The sequence below is a fragment of the Pecten maximus genome, chromosome 6 (assembly GCF_902652985.1).
Source record: "Pecten maximus chromosome 6, xPecMax1.1, whole genome shotgun sequence".
Taxonomy (NCBI): Eukaryota; Metazoa; Mollusca; class Bivalvia; order Pectinida; family Pectinidae; genus Pecten; species Pecten maximus.
The window spans coordinates 17,739,792-17,767,555 of record NC_047020.1 but is presented as its reverse complement, the minus strand read 5'-3'; the positions used below and the strand labels follow the sequence as shown (position 1 = coordinate 17,767,555).

Here is a 27,764-nt window from a genome sequence, read left to right as displayed (position 1 = left end):
ACAACAAAACTAGTGACGTCATATAGCAACAACACACAGCATTTTCATGGCGGCATAGCTGTATCAAAACCATAACAGCTAAACCAGGTAAATCGTATGACTATAAAATACATTTCGATTGTCTTATAATTTCTATGTAACTTGTAGACACTTCTTAACACAATGAAGTCACTTGAAAACCATGTGGCGTTCTCGAGCGTCTCAAACGGCATGTCAGTCCACTTAGTGTATCGCCAGCTGATCACGTTTACACACATGAACACTGAGTTGTAAGTTGTTGTAATCAATATCTGCTTTCTGTAGCGCCAGTGTTACATGTTGTATTCTATTCTTTGTTTTCAACTCAAGTATTCACTCAAATAACGACACGACATGCTTGTATTCATTGTAGATTGATCAGCCAAAACTAACCAAAATCGCAGGCAATAAATTCTGACCGGTCGACTTAGACGGCTGATTATGTTATGATCAGTGGTCCTGTGGCCTTCTATTAGACAAGTCTTAGCGACAGATCAACTGTTTATTGATGACTGTATATAATTGACAAGGAATATGTGCATAGCAAGGCTGATTTACTCCACTTTTTTCACTGTTTATCTTGAATATTTCCCATATTACAGGTGTCAACAATGGGTAAAAAGGTCAAAGAAGACAAGAAACCTCCTCCAGATGACGTGGTAAATATATGTATTTCTTGAAAACTGAAATGTGTATGTAAAGACCTTCTTAATAGCCGAATGTTATAAAGACCTGCACATGGTGTTTGATCTCCGTCACCTGCAAATTATCTTGAGAATCCTTTTGGATACGAAGTGTACGTGTCACTTTCCTGTATAAATACGTATAATGTGATTTGTTTCACATTTGTTCAAGATTTTCCTCTCTCATATTGGTGAATCAGTAGCCATTTCCTAATACATTATGTTCTTTTTGTAGATTAGAACTTAAAAACTATATTTGTTAGCAAAGAATTTATTGTTAATTTTTTTTTGAAATTCAATAACAGTGGTAGTGCTATCCTAAATAATGGAAGAGACAGTGAACCATATATATTATACAATGATTTATTTCAGTTTGATGTGGTAGCCCTAGAAAGTCGACAGGCTGGGACTGTGGTTCTTATGCTGAACAGCCCAGAGGAGGAAGTTCAGGCTAAAGCTTGTGAGGCCATTTACAAGTTTGTGGAGAAATGTAAGTATGATATTTATGAAATAGTTCCCATCTTTTGTAATGTAACTGACCACAATTAAAGATTACTTTAATATACAGGTCCTGCTGTTCATGTAGGGTAAAAAGTTGTTTGTTTTATTGTGGAGCCTTTAAACAGGTTTTTACAATAAATGTAATTTATGAAGTGATATCAGTGCAATCGTAAAGATTCTAATTTTTAAGAATGCTGTTATTCAAATAAAAATTTAATAACTTCTAGGATAACTGCAAATAAAGGTTGGCAAAAAGAACAAAATTGTCAAATATCAATATATATGGAACACATGTTTAAAAAGATAAAGAAAGAACTCCCAGGAACGATTAATCTATAAAAAGTCTAGACTTAGAGAAAACTCTATCATTTCAGCTAGTACCAATACGCCAGCATGACATGTTAAATTTGATTAAAACTTTATAACAAACTGGATTGATAATCTTATTAACAAATTACTACATTTTCTTGGTAGGTGACGAGAACAGAAAACAGCTCCTGGACTTGGGAGCTGGAGATCCTTTGTTACAGCTGATGCAGAGTGAGGATAGACTTGTCCGTAGAAATGCCTGTATGGCTATGGGTTCCATGACAGCTCAGCGTAAGTTTTTACACTGATGTTTATCACATTATAAATCCACCCGTTAATCGTATATATGTACAGTTTGAATAGTTACTTTATCCTTGTTTTTATTTGCAAAACAATTTCTTGCAGTTAAAAAAAAATATTTATCGAAACATCTCTTTCCCATAAAAATTAATCTCATATTAGAAACATAGATGAATATTCATTGTTTCTTCAGTTGCAAAGTGTAAAAAGGTTTGTTTAGCAAAAAAAACAACATTATTGAATGTTAGTGAATGTACTAAGGCAAAAATGACTTAAACAGCCAGTTTAGCTTAAAAATCAGGACCAAAAAAAGTTATCTTTTATCAAAATAAAAAGTTAAGAAAAATACCTTTACATGTGGGTAATTAAATTAGCATTCTTATTCATACCAAATGATTTCTATATGATAATTCACTGTAAACATCAACTTGTGACTTTCTATCTTTTACCATTATCAATATACAGCTCTATAGATACATAGAAATGGTTTAATAGCAAGCAAGTAATCTTGATGATAATTTATTTTTTTTTTTTTTATGTTTTAGCTGATGTTCGGAAATACCTCAGGAAAAAAGAAAGGAGTATACCCACCTTTATATCCTTGTTAGCACCAGAAGGTAGGTATACCTGGGAATGTGATAACTGTTCAGTGCATGTAGGTGAAATTAAGTATGACAGGTATCACAATAGAGGTTATACTGAAACTGACAGAAACTTACACCCAAGTGTGAAATAGTCATGTGGACATGGGGGATTTTTGAGGATAGTCATGAGGCTTTTTCTCTGTTTACATCACACAGGTGATTGGTCATCTTCCTTTACTGCTGTGTTGAGTATATATAATGGTGAACTTGACACAGGAGTGTGGACATCAATGGTACATGAATTGGTGACAAATTTGATGAAACCAACGTGTTTTGAAATGTAGATGTTTTCATATAAACAGCATGAGCTTTTTTCTCTTGGTTAGATAAATACAAATTGGTCTTTACCAACACAATATCAAGAATGTACTTGTGAAATGTAGGAGGACAGAAAAGTGTACATTGCTGGATTTCATCTTCACAACTATAGTTTAGATTCCCCATTTTATCTTCCCAAAAATAACTTTACCTTTTCAGTGTAATCCAGCAATGTACACTTTTTTCTGACTATTGGAAGTAACAAGAATAACCTTTATTTTAAACGTAAAGGATTTCTTTACCTCCTCATTGGCTGCATTGTATTTTTTTCCATTTAATCTGATTAAATGAAAATAGATGTGGAGTTTTGTTTAAAAACAAGATATTTTTTTTTCAATTTTGAATGTCAAGATGGATTAAATTTTATTTATCTTTAGATGATTTATCAATTTTTTTTTTAAATACTGATAGAATATATTTTATTACACGAATTATATAGGCCTAGCCTGCTGTCTAATCCATTTGTATAAATATTATACAATAAAATATGTTGAAATATTTTATTGCACTAAGATGAAATTATGAGCATAATTTGCAAAGGAATTGCAATGCTTATTTCTCATCTCTGGTTGTGATGTGTTTTACAGAAGATTCAGTGTGCCATGAGTTCTCAGCGCTTGGCCTGTCCAATATGGCCACAGAGTTTAGCAGCAAGTCAGCGATCTATGAAAATGGTGGAATAGAGCCGTTGGTCAAGTGTCTCACCTCTAATGACCCTGATGTCCAGAAAAATGGAATTGAGGCTCTTGCACAGATGATGATGGTATGGATGCTAAATAAAACTTTTTTTGTTGAGATCATGAAGTTTTCATATACAATAATATACAGTGCATTTTGTTACGTCAATGTTATGAGGATTGCAATAAAAACTTGAGACCAAAAAAACTATTTGATACATCAAGACAATTCTGTCTGTGACTAACAAATAGTTATAATCACCTGTGTTTCAGTATTTGAGATGTAAAATTTCAACTGTATATTTTTTTAAGAATAAACTTCCGAATAAAGCATCTCTTCTGGAAAAAATACCCTTCTTTTACTGGCAAAAGAAAACATGAAAATATTACAATACATGATTGATATATTGGTTCAATATTCACAAACTTATAATTCACAAATCATTTCCTGTCGGTTGCCAGGACTACCAAACACGAGCCTCCATCAAAGATGCAGAAGGATTAGCTCCCATGTTGGATCTACTTAAGTCAGAATTTCAAATCGTCCAGAAACTGGCACTGCTTGCCCTAGACAGGGCGTCACAAGATGGTAAGGTTTTAACTGTCACAGTGTCATAACATGGTGCTGTATGGTAATAAATACTTCATGGTATTGTCTTTTACCTTATAATTATTATGAGATCTTGTCCTTTCACTAGACAATAAACTTACATAGTATTGATAGTTTGCATTGCCTGAGTAAAAAACTGAGTAAAAAAATATATTTCATCAAACCAGGAAGTTGGCCAGTTTTCCTTAACACAGCCCTACAGTATAAACAAGATAAAAAATCAATATTCACAATATTTAGTATTAAAATCCATCTATGCATTTGTTTGCATTTTGTCAAAATTGGTTTAAATATCAATATTTTTTTTTAATATTTTGTATTAGTCTTTGAAATTGTTAAAAATGGTTGATTTTAGAATCCAGTGTTTGTTTGAAAAACATCTTAACAATTTTTTGAAGACAAACCCCTTAGGTATACAGGTACATGTTATAGCTAATTTATAGGTACACCGTTTCAGATCAGGGTTTTTCCATGTGACTTTTCAAAGTTATGATGTTTAGATTATCTGTAATACAGATAAGGGGTTATTCCAGAAGGATAATTCATTCAGCCTTGGGATTTTTTTTTTTTGGTTCCAGAGAAGATATTATCTGAATTGTTAAATCCATATAATAACAATTTTGAAATTTAAGCATTTATGATTGAATGATATAAGTATTAAATTAGTTGTTAATTGCTACACATTAATCAAAGTTGTATATAAACACACAACCTTCAGAAAGTAACACAGAAATATCATATTTGAAGTGATTGGAGCGAACTTAAGTGGAATATATATTGCTATTGAATTGATCATTCTTTACACGTTTGCAAGAATAATAAAGTCATATTCGATAGCAGTTCTTTTTAAAACGTTTTACATTTGAAACAGAAATTTTTAGCTGACATGAAAGTGTTAGATACGATGTTGTGAGATTCTCATTAGCACTCCTAAGTACCTCCTTTTGAACATGATATAAATGATACATTTTGAATCTTGATATTTGAAATTATTTTCCCAGGGGAATTTAAAACTTCCGATTGATATTGAGTTGTGTGAGATCTCTCCTAGTTTGATTTCCAAACTTTTTTGTGGGTTTTTTAATGTTATGTATGGCATAAACCTGTTTTTGATGAAGCAGGTCTGTCTGACCCTGTCTGGCACCCTGGGCGGGTGAGGGAGTTGTATGTGATCTAGGTTGTAGTATATATATTAAGTGATGTCTGTACATATGGTAGCTATTGCATGTTACATGTCTCAAGTATAAGATTGTGAATAGGACATAAATGTGAATGTCTGCCTTTCATTTACTCTAAAGTAGTTTACACTTGACATAAATTTAACAGTTAACGATAAAGCATAATTTTACGACACAAACACTTGATATAAATTTTGTCAAAACATTTCGCATTAGAACAAAGAATCTTGGTTTTTCCTGTTTTGGGACATTTAAGCTTCTTTTGAAAAATGTAAAATATACATGTATTTGAATGTGCTTGATACATGTTTTTTCTTTTAAACTGTATAAAGAACTTGAAATAAAATATTGAACTATATTCCTTCATTTTATAGACATACACTGTTGAATGACAATATGTTTTTGTCACTGGACATACAGTTAGATGACATGCATGTACATGCTTATTAAAATTTGTCCTACACATATCAAACCAACTACATATATTTCTGTAACAGAATCGATCCATCATGAAAATCTGTACATTAATGCCTTTCCCTACAGCTGAAAATCGTGGGGCCCTAAGAGAACTGGAGGCCATGTCCAGACTAATAGACTTTGTGGCCAAACCTGAGCTGAACGATCTCCACGTGATGGCTGTCATGGTCCTCTCAAATCTCCTAGAGGATTTGGAAAGCTTAGAGGTATAGACTTTATCATGAAATAACCAAATATTGTCAAAAATCTATCAACTTCAAGTATAAGTCCAGTATTTTCATTGTTATAGTAATTATATAAGCAAACGCATGAAATTATCATTTTCCAATATTCATACACTTTATATGTCTGCAATAAAAATTCAAGTACAAGAATATCAGCTCATACATGACAATAAGCCTCAATATCTGTTGCTATTTCGTAAAGACATTTACAAATCCTAGTGCTGTTCCATTGCCCTGTACTGTATAAAGTCCATCTACTCCAAGTGAAAGTGTGTGTTCGCCCCCTGATGTTAATACAGGGAAATTACAGCAAATCATTATTATTATGTTATACTACATGTATCAATAAATTCAATTTAGTGACAAAGTTTTTCACAATGTTTGAACAAAATGTCTCGTCAATTAGGAACTTATTTCTGAAATGAATGTCAACATGTACATATGATTAAATTTGTTTGGATATAAATATTCAAATACATCTCCAAAAAGTATACTGTCCTTGCAAATCTATGCATTTATATTGTTTGACAGTTTATCTCAAATTATGATGAGAATTCTGTATTCATGTATTAACGTTTTAAATGACATTGTTTTTTGAGCTCAACAACTTATATACGATTTCAGTAAAATGTACCTAGCTATATGTAAATGTACACACTATATTGTCTACAGGAAGTGAAGGAGACCGGGGGACTCAAACGTCTGGTGGCCCTCATCACAGATCAGACTCCACCTGAAGAGGAGCCAAAGGGTGGGAAAGGCGAGAAAAAAGCTGGTTCTAGGGCAGCTAAGAAGAGTGCCAAGGATGGTAAAAAATATTCTCAAATTTTCATGTGTCATTTTGGTAATATTATTCCAGTTTAAGCTTAGAGCTTTAAAACATATGTATTGGATTTTGAAGGTGAAAACAAAAAAAAACAAGTATTTTAATCTTTTTCTATAAAAGTAATACATTCTGATCATGTGCCACCATGAATTAAATAAACATCTGTGTCACTCTTCCGAAGAAATTGCAATTGTGAATTTTGAAAAAAAAAAATTACATTTTAATTGTGTGCCATGTACATTTATATCACCATTAAATATTTATTGATAACTAACAATAGCATTATATAGAATTATTATGATGGTAGTTTTTAAATACATATTTTCGTTGATCAGGTAAAAAGGGTGGTTCAGAACCAGATAAAGATGATGCACCTCCAGGGGAAGCCATCATCCCCACCTTACCTGATGTCAAGATGTGTGCTGCCAAAGCCATCGCTCGCTCAGCCAGAAATGGTAAGTATTGGTCGTAGGGAAAACAGAGTTGCTTCCCTTGGATAAATGATGGTATCCAGAATAAAGATAAAGCCGTAGTACTTAGGAGAGGAAAGGATCAACGATTCATATTGTTTATAAACAGTAGAACAAATTCAAACTAGAAATTCAAAATGATTTTTATCTGATTTTTCATCAGAATTTGTAACATATGACACTAAAAAACTTATAATCCTAAATTTGATCCAGCTGTCACACAGCAGGACTGTGGTATCATTCATCCCCCTTGATACTTTTTGAGATTGTAACATTTGTTTACATGTATGAAATTTGATCATATCTTTTTAAAGGATGTATTATCTTCCATGTTTATAGAGGCCCTATATTACACTACTGTATTTTGAAAATCAGATTCATTAATCAACTTTCTTAGCCATATCGGCATACACAGAGTAACATATATATCACAATCAAGCATATCTCTATATAACATTGGTATACTGTATGAAATACATTTTGTGTTCAGTTTCAAACTTATCATAATTTAGATAAAATATAATTTCTCCCAGTGATGCAGATCAAATATTGATAATTAGTGATCAGTGATGTCATTGTCATTTGTGTATTTCAGCTGAGAACAGAAAGATCTTACATGAACAGGAAGCAGAGAAGATGTTGATACATTTACTAGCTCACGAGTCTACAGAGGTACAGACTGCTGCTGCCCAGGCCCTCGCGGTCATGTCCGAGAATCTCATGTCAAAGGATTCCATTAGGGAATGGGGTAAGGCTTGTATTGTTTGTGGGATCAAAATATCCTGACTTGATTAAAATCAAGATAGAGCAACATATCAAAATATAATAACGTTCACTAAATCAGTGAAAACTTAACAAAAAAATTCATTTCAACCAAAAGTTAACAACAAAAAGAAAATTAGGGTAAATGAGGAAAAAGCTCAATCTTGAAGCTGTAACATAAATCTCACACAGGAGAAATTATTTTTTCTATGGTATGTTCAAAGATTATAGGAATTCTGATTTGGGTTAAATATATGAAAAAAGAAAGTAGACCTGTGATAATGAGTCAGTGACTTATCATCTCAAAACATTTATCTATGGTAACTATGTAGGTACACCATGTGTATGTATGTGTACTGTGAATAGTTTGTCAAATGAAATTTTTCTTTGTAGATGGTATGCAGCCATTAATTAAACTACTCAACTCTGAGAATGGAGATGTAAAAGAAGGTGCATCTTTAGCATTAGCTAACCTCACCACCTCTAACAGTACAAACTCTCAGTACGTATGTTTCCTACCTTTTTCAGTGTCTACTTTTGATACAATACATTTTTGCTAGGATATGCATCTGTTTATATTTTTTTTAGGGAAGCCAAAATTATTATTTTTTCGAGGTTACTATTTTGCATACTAGTTGTGAAGGCAAATTATATTTTGTTACATATATTTATGAGGTTAGTGTTTTGTTTACTATTTGTAAGGTCAGTATTTAGTTTATTTTTTGCGAGGTTTAGCATATATTTTGTTAACTTTATTTACAGTGAAGTCAGTAATTTCAGTGGTACAGAAATTTTGGTAAATCTGTTGACCGATCCACGGGAGGAGGTGGTGGCAAATGCAGCATGTGTCCTTACCAATATGGCTACTGAGGAAGCTCTCCGCATGGAAGCCCAGGGGAAAGGGGTTGTCACCACCCTAATAGAAGGTCTAAAATCCAAGTAGGTACCCAAATACATAGTTACCCTTTTGTAAGGTTCAGACAAATCTTAATGGCAGAATTGAATTTCCAAATGTAGCCCTCTACAGAAATGTTACCTTTCTGTCAACTATCTGTATCTCTCTACAGAAATTTTACCTTTCTGTCACCTATCTGTAATCTTTCTGTCACCTATCTGTAGTCCTCTACAGAAATTTTACCTTTCTGTCACCTATCTGTATCTCTCTACAGAAAAGTTACCTTTCTGTCACCTATCTGTAGTCTTCTACATAAATTTTACCTTACTGTCACCTATCTGTAGTCCTCTACAGAAATTTTACCTTTCTGTCACCTATCTGTATCTCTCTACAGAAATGTTACCTTTCTGTCACCTATCTGTATCTCTCTACAGAAATGTAACCTTTCTGTCACCTATCTGTATCTCTCTACAGAAATTTTACCTTACTGTCACCTATCTGTAGTCCTCTACTGAAATTTTACCTTTCTGTCACCTATCTGTAGTCCTCTACTGAAATTTTACCTTTCTGTCACCTATCTGTATTTCTCTACAGAAATTTTACCTTTCTGTCACCTATCTGTATCTCTCTACAGAAATTTTACCTTTCTGTCACCTATCTGTAGTCCTCTACTGAAATTTTACCTTTCTGTCACCTATCTGTAGTCCTTTACAGAATTTCACCTTTCTGTCAACTATCTGTATCTCTCTACAGAAATTTTACCTTTCTGTCAACTATCTGTAATCCTCTACAGAAATTTTACCTTTCTGTCACCTATCTGTATTTCTCTACAGAAATTTTACCTTTCTGTCACCTATCTGTAGTCCTCTACGGAAATTTTACCTTTCTGTCACTTATCTGTAGTCCTCTACAGAAATTTTACCTTTCTGTCACCTATATATAGCCATTACTTGTATGACAGCAACCTGAAAGTTCTCGGTTTTTAACTACACACCTATACTTTCCAATTATACCTTCCTTTTTGGGAGACAAAATCATGATTTGGGTCGCTAAATTTTGACCTTTATTATCAGTAAACTTCTTATCATTCAAAATTTTAAAAAAATCTTCAATTAGTCCACCAGAAAGAGCAGCGTTGAAAATTTAGATTTAAGGTATTTGTTCATCAAAAAGAGGTCTATGAATATAATTTTCTTATGTTAGAAATTTCCCTTGGAAATTCCAAGAAGAATGAACAATGTTTTCTTTTTATCCTTGTCTCACTTATCCACCATTGTTTGACAGAAATACATCGGTCCAGGCCAAAACGGCCTTGTGTGTAGCTGCCTATGTCTGTGATTCTGACTCAAGAGCAGAGTTCCGAAATGCAAGTGGAATAGAACACCTAGTCATACTGTTGCATTCTGGGAATGATGAAGTGCGGCGGAATGCATCATGGGCTATCACAGTGTGTGCAGTAGACGAACCAACAGCTACAGAAGTGTGTAAACTAGGGTAGGTAATCCAATAAGGGCAGGGAATGAAACAAGGGGAGGTAATCCAATAAGGGTAGGGAATGAAACAAGGGGAGGTAATCCAATAAGGGCAGGGAATGAAACAAGGGGAGGTAATCCAATTAGGGCAGGGAATGAAACAAGGGGAGGTAATCCAATTAGGACAGGGAATGAAACAAGGGGAGGTAATCCAATTAGGGTAGGGAATGAAACAAGGGGAGGTAATCCAATACGGTCAAGGGAATGAAACGAAGGGAGGGTAATCCATAGGGACAGGGCAATGAAACACGGGGAGGGTAATCCAATTAGGGTAGGGAATGAAATAAGGGAGGTAATCCAATTAGGGTAGGGAATGAAACAAGGGAGGTTATCCAATTAGGACAGGAATGAAACAAGGGGAGGTAATCCAATTAGAGTAGGGAATGAAAAAAGGGGAGGTAGTTAAATTAGGGTAGGGAATGAAACAAAGGGAGGTTATCAAAATAGGGTAGGGAATCAAATTAGGGTAGGTAATCAAATTAGGGTAGGTAATCAAATTAGGGCAGGGAATCAAATTAGGGTAGGAAATCAAATTAGGGTAGGAAATCAAATTAGGGTAGGTAATCAAATTAGGGTAGTTAGGTAATCAAATAAGGGTAGCTAGGTAATCAAATTAGGGTAGCTAGGTTATCAAATTGGGGTAGCTAGGTAATCAAATCAGGATGAGTTATCAAATTAGGGTAGATTATCAAATTAGGTTAGGTAATCAAGTTCGGGTCAGTAATTAAACTCGGATGGGTAACAAAAATAGGGTAGTTAATTAAACTAAAGGTAGCTAGGTTATCAAATTAGGGTAGATAATCAAATAAGGGTAGGTAATCCAATTAGGGCAGGGAATCAAATTAGGGCAGGGAATCAAATTAGGGTAGGTAATCAAATTAGGGTAGGTAATTAAACTAGAGAAGCTAGGTAATCAAATTAGGTTAGGTAATCAAATTAGGGGCTAAGTAATCAAATTAGGGAAGATGGATTACTTGTTTAAGAGCTGAAATATGTGATGTAATCTTGTCATTATTTTGATAAGATGATATAAGAATAAATTACACTACCGGTATACACAAACACAAAAACTAAACGACAAGAGAATCTTTTTGTAGACAGATAACTAAGATTTGAATATATGCAGAACAAAAAGATGTTGTGAGATTGCATTTCATTGAGTTTATTACTATTTTCTATTTATGTTTCCATATTTTATAGAGGTATGGAGATCCTTCAAGACATCCAGGTCTCTGGCACCAGGAAGAATCCTTTTGCTGAAGCAGCCTTGGAACGTCTTCTAGATAGTAATCTGTCAGCCAAATACGCCCTCACAGGAAACCTCAGTAAGTCTTTATTGTCAGCCAAATACGCCCTCACAGGAAACCTTAGTAAGTCTTTTGACTCTTTATTGTCAGCCAAATACACCCTCACAGGAAACCTTAGTAAGTCTTTTGACTCTTTATTGTCAGCCAAATACACCCTCACAGGAAACCTTAGTAAGTCTTTTGACTCTTTATTGTCAGCCAAATACACCCTCACAGAAACCTCAGTAAGTCTTTATTGTCAGCCAAACACACCCTCACAGAAAACCTCAGTAAGTCTTTATTGTCAGCCAAATACACCCTCACAGAAACCTCAGTAAGTCTTTATTGTCAGCCAAATACACCCTCACAGAAAACCTCAGTAAGTCTTTATTGTCAGCCAAATACACCCTCACAGAAACCTCAGTAAGTCTTTATTGTCAGCCAAATACACCCTCACAGAAACCTCAGTAAGTCTTTATTGTCAGCCAAATACACCATCACAGAAACCTCAGTAAATCAGTTGTCATTGTCAGCCAAATACACCCTCACAGAAACCTCAGTAAGTCTTTATTGTCAGCCAAACACACCCTCACAGAAAACCTCAGTAAGTCTTTATTGTCAGCCAAATACACCCTCACAGAAACCTCAGTAAGTCTTTATTGTCAGCCAAATACACCCTCACAGAAACCTCAGTAAGTCTTTATTGTCAGCCAAATACACCATCACAGAAACCTCAGTAAATCAGTTGTCATTGTCAGCCAAATACACCATCACAGAAACCTCAGTAAGTCTTTATTGTCAGCCAAATACACCCTCACAGAAACGTCAGTAAGTCTTTATTGTCAGCCAAATACACCCTCACAGAAACCTCAGTAAGTCTTTATTGTCAGCCAAATACACCCTCACAGAAACCTCAGTAAGTCTTTATTGTCAGCCAAATACGCCCTCACAGAAACCTCAGTAAATCAGTTGTCATTGTCAGCCAAGGCTTTACTGTGAGAAAGACATGCCTTGAAAGAAAGAAAAAACAAAGAAAACCCTTAAAAAATATGTATCTATATAAAAATTGTTTATTGCTGAAAATTGAGAGTATCATAGTTGTCTTTATATATTTATATCCAATCTGTTACAGGCTCAACAAACTTCATAGAGAATGGTTTCTATGATGCTGGACAGCTGAGGCCAGGCAGCAAATTCATGACACTTGAGGAGTGTTGTAAACAAGATCTAAACGACAAACGTGCTATACTCCTGGTCAACGCTAAGGCAGCGTAAGTGTCCAATGATCGTTATGCTGGGTTCATTATGGGTGGCAACATATCTAATACTCAAATCCTGGCCACTAAGGGTGATTGAAATATTTAGTTGATATAACATATTTTGCAATCATTTTAAAACAAATAAAGTTTATAATTTTTATACTGATGTCAAGTTCACATTCTTTGTTGGAAAAAAAGTGATGAAGTGTTGCTGTTACCAGAATTATATTGTTGTCTATTTATAAATGTTTGCACCTGGGGGTCTGTACTTAGTATACTGTTGGTCGCAAAAGGACAAACAAGTGATCAGAACTCATGATCGATCTGTGTTGGTGGAATAACTTACCAACAGTATATGTACTATGTTTACCATTTATAACATATCATTCTGTACTGATTGCATGATAAAACTTTTACCAAACATTTGATTGACCAGTTGACTAGTATAATTTTAGACACTGTATACCCTCTAACAACTTCTATTGTTAATTTCTTGTATCTACCTGATCCCAAAATGGCTCCAATTTTCTCACAACCCATTTCAACAAACAGTATATTTACATCTACATTTAGATTTACATACTATATTGATCAATTTAATGATTAAAACCTAGGTATGGTAAAACTCCCTCCTGTATATCTATTGCGGCGTGTACAAATGCTAACAAATACTATCAGTTTATTTGTGTGTGTGTGTTTTTGTGACATTCCTATATTTGATGTATTTGACATCTGTTGTAAACATGTAAACATACCATAGAGGAAATTAACTTGAAAATTGACATGAAAACAATCTATTTTATATCTATTCATGAAATCTACATCATGTAAAATAAACTGATATATGTTTAAGAAATAATTAACGATGATTCGTGTATTATTGCTGGATATACAACGAGGACGAGGATATTTTGCAATTGCATTAATAACGAAGGCCGCAGGCCTGAGTTATTAATTAAAATTGCAAAATATCCGAGTCCAAGTTGTATATCCTGCAACAATACACGAGTCAAAGTTGATTATTTCTATTCTACCATGTACTGTTTAGTTCGGAGATCGACCTCTTTCTAATAGAACAACCGCAAAGAAACCCCGAGAAAACCTTGTAATTTATTTCTTGAGTATTGCATTATTTGTTGGTGAAATATACATGTACAGGCAATACAGTACTACGATCAACAGCATCTATCATATAGCATTGATTTTGAAAATAAAAAAAGGATAAAAAGAAGAAAAAAAAGGGGGGCCTCCGTAGGATTCGAACTCGCGTCGTGATAAAAATGTATTGAAAGACTAACCCATTAGCCCACTCGGCTATGGTAACCTTTTATAAAATGGATGAATATTAGATATATAAAATTGTTACAGCCGTGACTCCCGACCGTGTATTATTGGCACGAGCCTGGGTTATTGGAAAATAATACATGGTTTTAAACCAATCAAAACTGGCGTTGCATAGCAAACATGGTAGAATATGCATTAACATGTATGTGTGCTTGATTGGTTAAACATTGACTGGATTGTGTGATATATATATATAATGGTGTATGGATATGATGCTTTTATGGACCTTTTCCAAATCAGAGGCAATATTTATTAAAAACATTAATTTATAAATAATACATCGCCTTAGAGTGTAAAATTGTACATGTATATAGATGATGATAGATAAATGGATTTTGACAGGAATTATGTCAGTCTTACTAAAATAGAATATTTGATAATTTGTTGATGTTTTAGAAAAGGTCTAATTGGTTGAGGGGTGTGTATATATATCTGTGGTGTCATCTGTGTTCTCAGTCCAGCTGCACAACAGTCCTCGTCCCAACAGGATGTAGAAGTCAAACAGGACAGCTCCAAGACAAGTGTCTCCGGAAAGTCCTCTAGAACGGGACGTGAATCTAAAGCGTATGTATCAAAAACACTGTCTCTTCACTAAGGGTTTCTGTGCTACGTCTGCCTACTTAGAACATTTCCTTAAGCCAGTAAATAAACTTTGCTATTTGTAGATTTGAATTAGTTCCTAGGTAGTTTTCTGTTCATTTTAATTCTATTCAGATTACTGCATTTCCTGGTGCAAGTTATTGCTTTGTGTAGTAAAAGTCTCCAGTTTTTGACTGCTAGTTTAAATTGCCTGCAGTTTTGAGGAATTGATATTTCTATTGAAATAGTTCATTTGGATCAATTCATTAGAGGACAAAACTCAGTGGTGCATTATTTTCAAAAATCTTTAGTTTCTTTTTTAGCTTTGATTAATAAATTGTAAGCCAAATTTCATTAAAAAGTAACTAAAATCTTTTCCTTGGACATTTTTATTTATTTATTTTATCTTTTAAGATCTGCTATATATCCGTATAGCAGTAGAACTTGTATAATGATTAATAAATAAATATATAATAGAACTGCACTGTAGCATATGATTGTAAAACATATTAATTTGCCTGGAATAACTTCATTAGTTCATCCTTTATCTAGTTTACATAAATGAAACAGATTTGATGTAAGTTTTCAAAATATAGCTTACCTAGATATAATATGTATATTGCACGTAGTTCATACAAATTTAAATTGTTGTAACTTCGGTCTTACTAGAATACATCTACAGCACACAGGTGTGAGGGACAGTGATAGTTTAAATGTTGTACCGTCCTTACAGGTGTTACCTGACGTGTGTTCACTAGTACACCAGTTACTGACAAAACTATGTGTGTCCTCCACTGGCCTGGTTACAAAAATAAGACAAAAATGTACATAAAAAAAATCAAAACAAATTACATGCGTGTAGTTTATGCAGAGATATTATTTATGGTCATAAATATGAAAATATAGGAAAACATGAAAATATTTTGAGTTAAAAAACAAACAAAATGAAATATATAAAGGATATTAAGAGAAATAGCTTTCAATAATTTTCAAAAATAAAAAAAAAATGTTTGGTTTTATGTAAATGATCAAATATCAAGTTTTGCCTTGGATTTCATTTGATTCTTATTGAACAATTGACAGATATTGAAGTCATCTGATAGGATAACAGCGTGGACTGTTCCTATCAGTTGACATGGTCAGCATTTGTCAATACGTACTTAACCAGTGGAGTACTGTGATCAACTGAACAAAAACATGTATTACGTCGAGGTTTTTATGTTTGGTATTTTTGTCCAATCACTAACTGCCATTCCATTTCCTGCTTCCAGTGCATCACCACCGTAAGTAGCACATTAATCTGTTGTGTGTGCCTTTCTGCCCATATACAAAAGGCTTGGTGCCCCACCCCCTTGCCCCTGCCCCTGCCCCTGCCCCTGCCCCTCCCAGAGGGATTCCCTATTAATAAAAATTGGCCTCATCAGTGATGTTGCAGCATGTAAAAGAAGACATTTTTGATAAGTTACTGCATGGAATAGTATAATGTTGTGTTTTTTTGTTTTTCAGCTTTTAATTTTTGCCATTTACACTTTTGTCACCTATTTCTTTTTTGAATATTTATGACCATTTTAGACGTGTTTCATTTGTATTATATCGGATAAACCATTTCTCTGGAATGGGTGGGACTTATTAAACAATCCAAATATAATTAGAAATTAACAATTTAGCCATAGATATATTCAAATGTCAGATTCTAAAATGATAGTGCTGATGTTTAGATGTCATCTTACAGAACAGGGAATGGTTTTACAGTAGAGTTAAAGGCCACATTCTATATTGCATGCTATATTGTATTGTGTCAATATATTCAGTGTTTGTCAGTGTTGATAAGTTTTACGTATCAAAACATGCTGTGAAAGATTATCCATATTTTTATTTGTCTTGAGTATTTAAAGTTATCATAGATAATACAATTTAAAGTTTTTACAGTTTATTTAAATTGCTTGCTTTGTCTCCCTCAAATATACAGTTTAGCGTGTGTGCAAAGATTACCTATATAACGAAAATAACCATTACATCAACAAGTATGATTATCAGTTGATAGAAAATAAATGTAAATTTGTATTTTAAGTGATTGGTAACTCGATCAGTTATGTCTCAGCTATTCAATGTTTTACGATATCTCTGTTAATCAAATTCTGTATTATTATTTCTTGTAGATATTCTGGGTATATTGTTTGCTTTTTTCCAATATTAACATAGGTGTGTTATTATGGAAGGCAAAGGGATGTTATAGTTCCCAGCTGCTGCAGCCTATTCCTCACATATCAGAGCATGCAGGCACTGTACTAATGACTGTGTGTAATGAGGATGCATTTATTTGCATGGATAAAATCATCCCGATTTTTTATGAAAATGAAATTTTGTGTGTGGATTAAACGATCCGCATTTATTTCAAAGTGGTAAAACCGGATTTCATCTCTACTTTTTAACAAAGGTTTCGTTTTTGCATTTTGTTGGTCATAACACCAACTGAATTTATAGATGGAAATGCAGTTGTGTTATATACTGAAGATGAAAATATTCTTACTCATGAATATGCATGTGATCTTGAAGTAACCCCTGCATGATGTTATTCTGAATTAACATGTACATAATTTATACCTGGACACACATACAGATGTACCATGCACAGATCTAGTAGCCACTCTGTAATTGTACATAGATCTATATATATGTACTCAGTAACCTAGATAAAACAAAGGTCACGCGGGGCCATGTCATCTGTTTTATCCCCTTATTCCACAGCTCATTGAACATATAGTAAAACCTGGAAATACAAAATGAAATATAACAAACGCACATATACTGTTAAATGTAGGTAGAAACATGCCCTGGAGTATTCCGAATGCTCGTATAGGTAGAAACATGCTGTGGAGTATTCCCAATGCTCGTATAGGTAGAAACATGCCCTGGAGTATTCCCAATGCTCGTATAGGTAGAAACATGCCCTGGAGTATTCCGAATGCTCGTATAGGTAGAAACATGCTGTGGAGTATTCCGAATGCTTGTATAGGTAGAAACATGCTGTGGAGTATTCCGAATGCTCGTATAGGTAGAAACATGCCCTGGAGTATTCCGAATGCTCGTATAGGTAGAAACATGCTGTGGAGTATTCCGAATGCTTGTATAGGTAGAAACATGCCCTGGAGTATTCCGAATGCTCGTATAGGTAGAAACATGCTGTGGAGTATTCCGAATGCTTGTATAGGTAGAAACATGCTGTGGAGTATTCCGAATGCTCCTATAGGTAAAAACATGCCCTGGAGTATTCCGAATGCTCTTATAGATAGAAACATGCTGTGGAGATTTCCGAATGCTCCTATAGGTAGAAACCTGCTGTGGAGTATTCCGAATGCTCCTATAGCTAGGTAGAAACATGCCCTGGAGTATTCCGAATGCTCTTATAGGTAGAAACATGCTGTGGAGTATTCGGAATGCTCGTATAGGTAGAAACATGCTGTGGAGTATTCCGAATGCTTGTATCAAACATTACAGACACAAAGCATGTAGAGCCTAAACTCAAGTTGTGGGACATATACTTATAATTTGGGGATAGACATACTTAAGTTGTGGGGCATAATCATAGTTGTGTGACATTCTTGTAGTTGTAGGGACATCATGCATTAGTTCTGTGGGGCCGTACATGTAGCTATAGTTGAAGGGATGTAGTAGCTAGTAGTTGGCAATCAGATGAAGTACTGTCTAGTATAAACTGAGGAGATCCGTGTTTCAGCTGAAACACATAACTCCAGGTATCATCACGTGGACTGTTAAGATTGACTTTGCATGATTCCTTTAACAGAAGTTTTAAACTAAAAACCTGGTAATATTTACAGGGATGATGCCAGTTCCCCGTTGTAAGTTAACATTGTGTTGATATAACCAGCATTTGTCGTCATGTGACCTGTTGCCATGGTATTCAGTTCCCTAACGCCTATTAAAGCTCAGTGTTAGAATGTTAGGACCATATGGTGATTATAGCGTTTTAAATGTTAGAAAAGTTTAACATCAGTTTTGAAATTAACAAAGACGCTTTCTACTCAATGAATGTATGAATGAATAGTCGATTTGTGGTAAATAAGATGTCAATATGAATGTCTAGCAGCTTACAAGTATCTTTGTTGTACTGTGGTATGTAATGGTGATGGTAATAATAGCTCGCTTTGTAATACCAATACACAGCACAATTAATGGACATGATTATAGCAGTGAGTGTTATTGTAAAATAATTGTGGTCACAGACAAAACTCAGGTATGGTTTTGTGAGTGACCCATCTATTGTTCTCCAGTATATTGTGAAGCAGTAGCTTTATAGCGGGAGGACATGTTTTTTGTTATAGATATACATGTGCATTTGTATAGTGAAACTCCATTCATTTTCAATCAGTTTATCAAAAAAGATAATGACAGATGCTTTTAATCATGAAATCAATTACATTCAGTTGTGTAACAGCTGTACCAGGTAGACTAAAAAATGTTATGATTATTTTTTGAGGTACAGTAATTCAAGTGTTTGTGGATTGATGAATTTTCACTATATTCGTTGATAAACATATATAACTGACTGTCCATCCTTGTAATTATTTATTGTAAAGACAGTAATTAGCAATAGACCTCTTTATATGCTAATTATAGGACTAGTTTTATTTTGTACCTGTCACAAAATTGTATGCACCAAATGTAAATGTTGGGAGAGGATGTTTCATAAGTTGTAATAACCTGATCTTGTTGTATCTTTCTTGACAGTGAAATATGTTAAAACTAACTAAAGGTCATTGTACCCTTACATATGATAAAACAATAAGTCTGGTATAAACCTATGATAATTAACTATATAAACCTCTCATAATTAACTACATGTTTATAAACTTGTCATTATTAACTATATAAACCTGTCATGATTCACTAGTCGCATGATTCAACCCTCATTCTATGTGATGTTCCTCAATTTAGTTGTTAGAAGAGGTTAAGAAATAAAAACCAAATGTTTGAAAAAATATAGATCAGTCTCTATCTTTAGAAGTCGGAGCTAAATAACATCAGTTGTTTTTGTGTTGTTTACTTTTACAGCCTGTCCACATTTGAAGTGATTTAGTTTCACATAAAAAGTTTTGAACCCTATCATTCAGGGCCTCTAACTTATATAGTGTTGTCCTCTGATTTACACAGGAAGAGTCGGTCCCAGAGAGATCGCGAGGAAAAACAGCGTGAGGAAGAAATGCAAGCTCAGTTACTGAAGGAAGCCATGTCACAGGGTGGCAGGGAGAACAAGCCCTTCGAACTTCCCGCAGACCCAGCTCTACTCAAATATATGGAGGAGGTGACAGAGAAGATCCAGCCCATATCCTCTGTCCATGAACAAGTCACCACACTGGCCAGGTAAGGGGTCAATAGTGATACGTGTATCTACTGACAGGGGTCATTATACTGTTTGGTAAATATAAAGTCTCAATCTTTATATCCTAGCTCTGGTTTCATCATCTGCCAGGATTTTTTTTTTCACTTGAAATTTTACATATAAAAGTATTATTGCATTCAAAAAATAAGATCTTAAACTTAAATTTGGTAATACATTCTTATGGAAAATTTAAGTTGTGGGATTTCCTACAGTTTAAGAACATGGATGAAATGGGAGCTTGGTTTTGATTGCCATAACAAGGTCTAAATTAGAGAACTACAGCATCTCCTCAAGATGGTCTAGAGGGGGGAATGGCAGCATCTCCTAAAGATGGTCTAGAGGGGAGAATGGCAACATCTTAAGATGGTCTAGAGGGGAGAATGGCAGCATCTCAGAAAGAAAGTAAAATAAAGCTAATGTGAAATAAGATACAACATATTCTTTTTCTCCTGGTGTACTATATCTACAGTGTAAATTGTCCATTGTGTACCAGGTTTGTGGCAGAAAAGATGGGAGGCTCTATAGAGAAGGGACAGCTTACAAACTTCAGCTGGGAACTTCCAATTGGTCAGATCAAGTTTGAGCTGAAATCCAACGTTGTCCCAATCGGCAAGATCAAAACTGGCATACACATCCATCGAGCTCTCCTCTTCAAGGTAAAACCTAATTGTCCTAATTAAGGGACCGATTCCTGTTGAAATATTCTGTGGCTTGTGAAAAAAGTATTTTGTGTATTTTTAAGCTGATGTCAATTTGTTGCTGACTGATTTGATAAGCCGACCAAGCAGTTTGAATATAAACCAAACATCAGTTACATTTTTAACTGACCCAGTCTATAAATCCCCTTTGTTACTTTATATGTTGTTTCACTATATTATTCAAGCTCCACAAAATAGAAGTTTGACAAACTGCATATAGTCATGAAGTTAATCACCATCTTCACCACCTGTACATGCTTTAATACAACTGGTACCCGTACATAATTATCAAAATCTTTAATTTGTGACCAGGTTGCTTAAGGTTTCATAGTCATTCCTTGTATTTATACGATTTCTTTTGAGTTTTAATTGACTTGGATCAAAATTTCATCCGTTCATCATACTTATGGTAATTATGACAAGTAGATTGCCAGTTTCATTCATGAAACTTTCAATTCGTCTTTTTGCTCATTAAATCCTATATGAAGTACATCAAGTAATAATTACTTACAGAGAATTTAAATCACCAAAAACTCTAAGTATATACATATAAGTATGTGTCCTTTATGTTTTGTAACCTACTCCTGTTTTCATACCTAGGCCCTAGCTGACCAGATAGCTGTGCCCTGCACATTGACCAGAGGAGAGTACAATCGAGCCTGGAACGAGATCATGTTGCCCGATAGTGACCCAACGGTTAGTAAACAGTGTTTGTTAATCCACAAAACAAAAAATTAACAAATATCAAAGTCTTGTATTAGCATGATTGCTTTCGTTAATCTCTCCGAACGTTAGTAGCATGCTAGATAGTAACAATTCACAATGCCTCATGATATAAGTATGATGACGCCATACTCTTCAAAGGGAGATAGTGTCTGTAAAATCAATAAAATATCATTCCATTTCTTTTTGTTCTAATTTGGTATCTGTGTACATATTTTGAAAAGAAAATATTTTACATTTCCTATGTCTACACATATATTTATTTACTGTAGTGTTTTGGGTTTTTTTTCTGAGAATGATGTAAATATATTGCCTGTATAAAATGTAAGGTCAGCTTAAGTGTTATCAGAAAGAAAATGTATCTTAACTATTTCTTTAATTTCCTTTGATTTTGAATTCACAGCCTGGTGCCCCGAAGTTTCCACCAAGAGCATATATAGTAGATCTGATCCACGACCCTGGACACCTAATGAAGTCAGATACTCCGGAGGCCATTACCTACAGGAAATTATAGTTAGCAGATTAAACAGTCATAGGACATATCAGTCGTTATCATAATGCTAAGCATCAAACTCCCTGGAGATATACATCAACATTTGTGCAGCGAGACATACAGGGAAGATGGATTGTCAAAGAAGAACATATTGACAAGCAATATCTGTGATAAACAAAAATCTTAGATACAAAATACAAACAGAATTCAAACTGGAACAATTTATTACATTCCTTTGTTTTTGCATACTGATTATTTATAATAATGTTGTCAATTTTTACAAACAATTGTTAAAATTTTCTACAAACATTTATGTATAATGTTTATATGTAAATAATATATTGTATATACATGTGTATGTAATATTTCTGTGAATAAAGATACATTTCTTCACAATGAATTAAAGGGACTTTTACCTTAGATTTCAACCTCAGGAATTGTAGAATTCGGCCTATGACTAATAAGATTTATCAATAATTAAGCGATACATGCGCCTACACCGTCAACTTTGTTGTTTTTATACATATTTTCAGGGTCTGAACATTGTTTATCTTGAGTGTTGTTATTTATGAATAAGATCGAGACTGCAATTTTTACATTCTTTATTTTTTTAGATATCTATCATAAATGGTTGCAGTGACTTTTAATTTTTGTAACTGACAGAAAGTGTTAGTTTTGTAACATACTCATAGAAAATATAACGTTTTATATCCTTTTCTCGTAGTGTTTTTTCACCATATAGTCCCTTTAAGTATTTGTCATCTCATTTGTGATTTCAGTAAGAGTTCTTTCCCTTTAAACAATATGTCTCTGTTGCTGTTCAGTTTGTTTTTGAAAACTGCATTAAAATCAAACTAATCTAATCTACTTCTTAGCATAGGACTAGACCAAGGACATGTAATACCCCAGACATCATACCTCAGACATGTCATACCCCAGACATCATACCCCAGACATGTCATACCCCAGACATCATACCCCAGACATGTCATACCCCAGATATCATACCCAAAACATGTCATACCCCAGACATGTCATACCCCAGGCATCATACCCCAGACATCATATCCCAGACATCATACCCCAGACGTCATACCCCAGACATGTCATACCCCAGACATGTCATACCCCAGACATCATACCCCAGACATGTCATACCCCAGATATCATACCCCAGACATGTCATACCCCAGACATGTCATACCCCAGACATGTCATACCCCAGGCATCATACCCCAGACATGTCATACCCCAGACATCCTACCCCAGACATCATACCCCAGACATGTCATACCCCAGAGATGTCATACCCCAGATAGGTCATACCCCAGACAGGTCATACCGCAGACATCATAACCCAGACATGTCATACCCCAGACATCATACCCCAGACATGTCATACCCCAGACATGTCATACCCCAGACATCATACCCCAGACATGTCATACCTCAGACATTTCATACCCCAGACATGTCATACCCCAGACATGTCATACCCAAGACATCATACCCCAGACATGTCATACCCCAGACATCATACACCAGACATGTCATACCCCAGACATCATACCCCAGACATGTCATACCCCAGACATGTCATACCCCAGACATCATACCCCAGACATCGTGCCCCAGACATCATACCCCAGACATGTCATACCCCAGACATGTCATACCCCAGACATGTCATACCGCAGACATCATACCCCAGACATGTCATACCCCAGACATCATACCCCAGACATGTCATACCCCAGACATCATACCCCAGACATGTCATACCCCAGACATGTCATACCCCAGACATGTCATACCCCAGACATCATACCCCAGACATGTCATACCCCAGACATCATACCCCAGATATCATGCCCCAGACATGTCATACCCGAGACATGTCATACCCCAGACATGTCATACCCCAGGCATCATACCCCAGACATGTCATACCCCAGACATCATACCCCAGATATCATGCCCCAGACATGCCATACCCCAGACATCATACCCCAGACATCATACCCCAGACATGCCATACCCCAGACATCATACCCCAGATATCATACCCCAGACATGTCATACCCCAGACATGTCATACCCCAGACATCATACCCCAGACATGTCATACCCCAGACATCATACCCCAGGCATCATACCCCAGACATGTCATACCCCAGGCATCATACCCCAGACATGTCATACCCCAGACATCATACCACAGACATGTCATACCCAGATATGTCATACCCAAGACATGTCATACCCCAGACATCATACCCCAGACATGTCATACCCCAGACATCATACCCCAGACATGTCATACCCCAGACATCATACCCAAGACATGTCATACCCCAGATACGTCATACCCCAGATATGTCATACCCCAGACATGTCATACCCCAGACATCATACCCCAGACATGTCATACCCAAGACATGTCATACCCCAGATACGTCATACCCCAGATATGTCATACCCCAGACATGTCATACCTCAGACATGTCATACCCCAGACATGTCATACCCCAGACAACATACCCCAGACATGTCATACCCAAGACATGTCATACCCCAGACATCATACCCCAGACATGTCATACCCCAGACATCATACCCCAGACATCATACCCCAGACATGTCATACCCAAGACATGTCATACCCCAGACATCATACCCCAGACATGTCATACCCCAGACATCATACCCCAGACATCATACCCCAGACATGTCATACCCCAGACATCATACCCCAGACATCGTGCCCCAGACATGTCATACCCCAGACATGTCATACCCCAGACATGTCATACCCCAGACATGTCATACCTCAGACATGTCATACCCCAGACATGTCATACCCCAGACAACATACCCCAGACATGTCATACCCAAGACATGTCATACCCCAGACATCATACCCCAGACATGTCATACCCCAGACATCATACCCCAGACATCATACCCCACACATGTCATACCCAAGACATGTCATACCCCAGACATCATACCCCAGACATGTCATACCCCAGACATCATACCCCAGACATCATACCCCAGACATGTCATACCCCAGACATCATACCCCAGACATCGTGCCCCAGACATCATACCCCAGACATGTCATACCCCAGACATGTCATACCCAAGACATGTCATACCCAAGACATGTCATACCTCAGACATGTCATACCCCAGACATGTCATACCCCAGACATGTCATACCCCAGACATGTCATACCCAAGACATGTCATACCCAAGACATGTCATACCCCAGGCATCATACCCCAGACATGTCATACCCCAGACATCATACCCCAGACATCATACCCCAGACATGTCATACCCCAAACATGCCATACCCCAGACATCATACCCCAGACATGTCATACCCCAGACATCATACCCAAGACATGTCATACCCCAGACATCATACCCCAGACATGTCATAACCCAGACATGTCATACCCAAGACATCATACCCCAGACATGTCATACCCCAGACATCATACCCCAGACATCATACCCCAGACATGTCATACCCCAGACATCTCATACCCCAGACATCTCATACCCCAGACATCATACCCAGACATAATATCCCAGACATGTCATACCACAGACATCATACCCCAGACATGTCATACCCCAGACATGTCATACCCCAGACATCATATTCAAGACATGTCATACCCCAGACATCATACCCAAGACATGTCATACCACAGACATCATACCCCAGACATGTCATACCCCAGACATGTCATACCCCATGTCATACCCCAGACATCATATCCCAGACATGTCATATCCCAGACATCATACCCCAGACATCATACCCCAGACATGTCATACCCCAGACATGTCATACCCCAGAAATCATACCCCAGGCATGTCATTTCCCACAATGTGTCTGTCTTTTAACCTTAAACCCAAGTAAGTCAGTCTTCTCGCAGGTGAATCATGTAATTCTGTCCTTTCTCAGCTCAATCTGTTCTCTCTCTGGTAAATCTGTCCTCTCTCAGGTAAATCTGTCCTAGCTGTCTCTGGTAAATCTGTCCTAGCTGTCTCAGGTAAATCTGTCCTCCAAGTCTATCCTCTCTCGTAAATCTGTCCTTTCTCAGCTCAATCTGTTCTCTCTCTGGTAAATCTGTCCTCTCTCAGGTAAATCTGTCTTTTTTTTTTTTTTTTTTTTTTACTAACAAAGAGAGTTTTATTTGTAGTACAGAGACAAGCACTCACAAATTAAAGAAATTAAATGAACACACAAAAATTATAATATCACGTGCTACAAACATAATTGTAATGCTACATGTAGAATCGTAATGTTACACACAGTAGTTTAATTTTACACACGGAATCATATAATATCACATACAGAATCGTAATATTACACACAGTAGTTTAATTTTACACACGGAGTCATAATATCACATACAGAATTGTAATGTTACACACAGTATATTAATTTTACACACGGAGTCATAATATCACATACAGAATTGTAATGTTGCACATAAAATTATAAAATTACAGAGAAATTGTAATGTTATACACAGAATTATGATATTTCACACTACATTGTAATATTACACATAGAATTGTAATATTACACACATAATTGAAATATTACACACAGTAAATCTGTCTTACCTGCCTCTGGAAAATCTGTCCTAGCTGTCTCTGGTAAATCTGTCCTAGCTGTCTCAGGTAAATCTGTCTTACCTGCCTCTGGTAAATCTGTCCTAGCTGTCTCTGGTAAATCTGTCCTAGCTGTCTCAGGTAAATCTGTCCTAGCTGTCTCTGGTAAATCTGTCCTCTCTCAGGTAAATCTGTCCTAGCTGTCTCAGGTAAATCTGTCCTCTCCAAGGTAAATCTGTCCTAGCTGTCTCTGGTAAATCTGTCCTAGCTGTGTCAGGTAAATCTGTCCTCTCTCAGGTAAATCTGTCCTAGCTGTCTCTGGTAAATCTGTCCTCTCTCAGGTAAATCTGTCCTAGCTGTCTCAGGTAAATCTGTCCTAGCTGTCTCAGGTAAATCTGTCCTCTCCAAGGTAAATCTGTCCTAGCTGTCTCTGGTAAATCTGTCCTCTCTCAGGTAAATCTGTCCTAGCTGTCTCTGGTAAATCTGTCCAAGCTGTGTCAGGTAAATCTGTCCTCTCTCAGGTAAATCTGTCCTAGCTGTCACTGGTAAATCTGTCCTCTCTCGGGTAAATCTGTCCTAGCTGTCTCAGGTAAATCTGTCCTCTCCAAGGTATATCTGTTCTAGCTGTCTCTGGTAAATCTGTCCTCTCTCAGGTAAATCTGTCCTAGCTGTCTCAGGTAAATCTGTCCTCTCCAAGGTAAATCTGTCCAAGCTGTGTCAGATAAATCTGTCCTCTCTCAGGTAAATCTATCCTTGCTGTCCCTGGTAAATCTGTCCTCTCTCAGGTAAATCTGTCCAAGCTGTCTCTGGTAAATCTGTCCTAGCTGTCTCTGGTAAATCTGTCCTAGCTGTCTCAGGTAAATCTGTCCTAGCTGTCTCAGGTAAATCTGTCCTCTCTAAGGTAAATCTGTCCTA

The 27,764-nt window shown here is 36.0% G+C and overlaps 1 protein-coding gene across 4 annotated transcripts; it reads left to right on the top strand.

Annotated features, from left to right (window-relative positions):
• Positions 1 to 22,607, top strand: LOC117329115 (armadillo repeat-containing protein 3-like). Of its 4 annotated transcripts, XM_033886852.1 has the most exons (23): positions 1 to 87; positions 621 to 677; positions 1,074 to 1,191; positions 1,677 to 1,802; positions 2,357 to 2,428; positions 3,361 to 3,536; positions 3,913 to 4,039; positions 5,782 to 5,921; positions 6,612 to 6,747; positions 7,101 to 7,220; positions 7,831 to 7,983; positions 8,391 to 8,499; positions 8,760 to 8,936; positions 10,177 to 10,386; positions 11,625 to 11,749; positions 12,843 to 12,981; positions 14,770 to 14,877; positions 16,164 to 16,175; positions 17,052 to 17,060; positions 20,065 to 20,274; positions 20,787 to 20,949; positions 21,592 to 21,687; positions 22,118 to 22,607. In XM_033886852.1, the coding sequence occupies exons 2-23, from the start codon at positions 630 to 632 to the stop codon at positions 22,226 to 22,228; spliced, it is 2,685 nt and encodes an 894-aa protein (XP_033742743.1). In that variant the 5' UTR covers positions 1 to 87; positions 621 to 629; the 3' UTR covers positions 22,229 to 22,607. The 4 variants fall into 4 exon arrangements, with proteins under 4 accessions (XP_033742743.1, XP_033742744.1, XP_033742747.1 ...); XM_033886853.1 differs by lacking the exon at positions 17,052 to 17,060; XM_033886855.1 differs by lacking the exons at positions 16,164 to 16,175; positions 17,052 to 17,060 and having other exon boundaries at positions 2 to 87.
• The last annotated feature ends 5,157 nt before the right edge of the window (positions 22,608 to 27,764 follow it).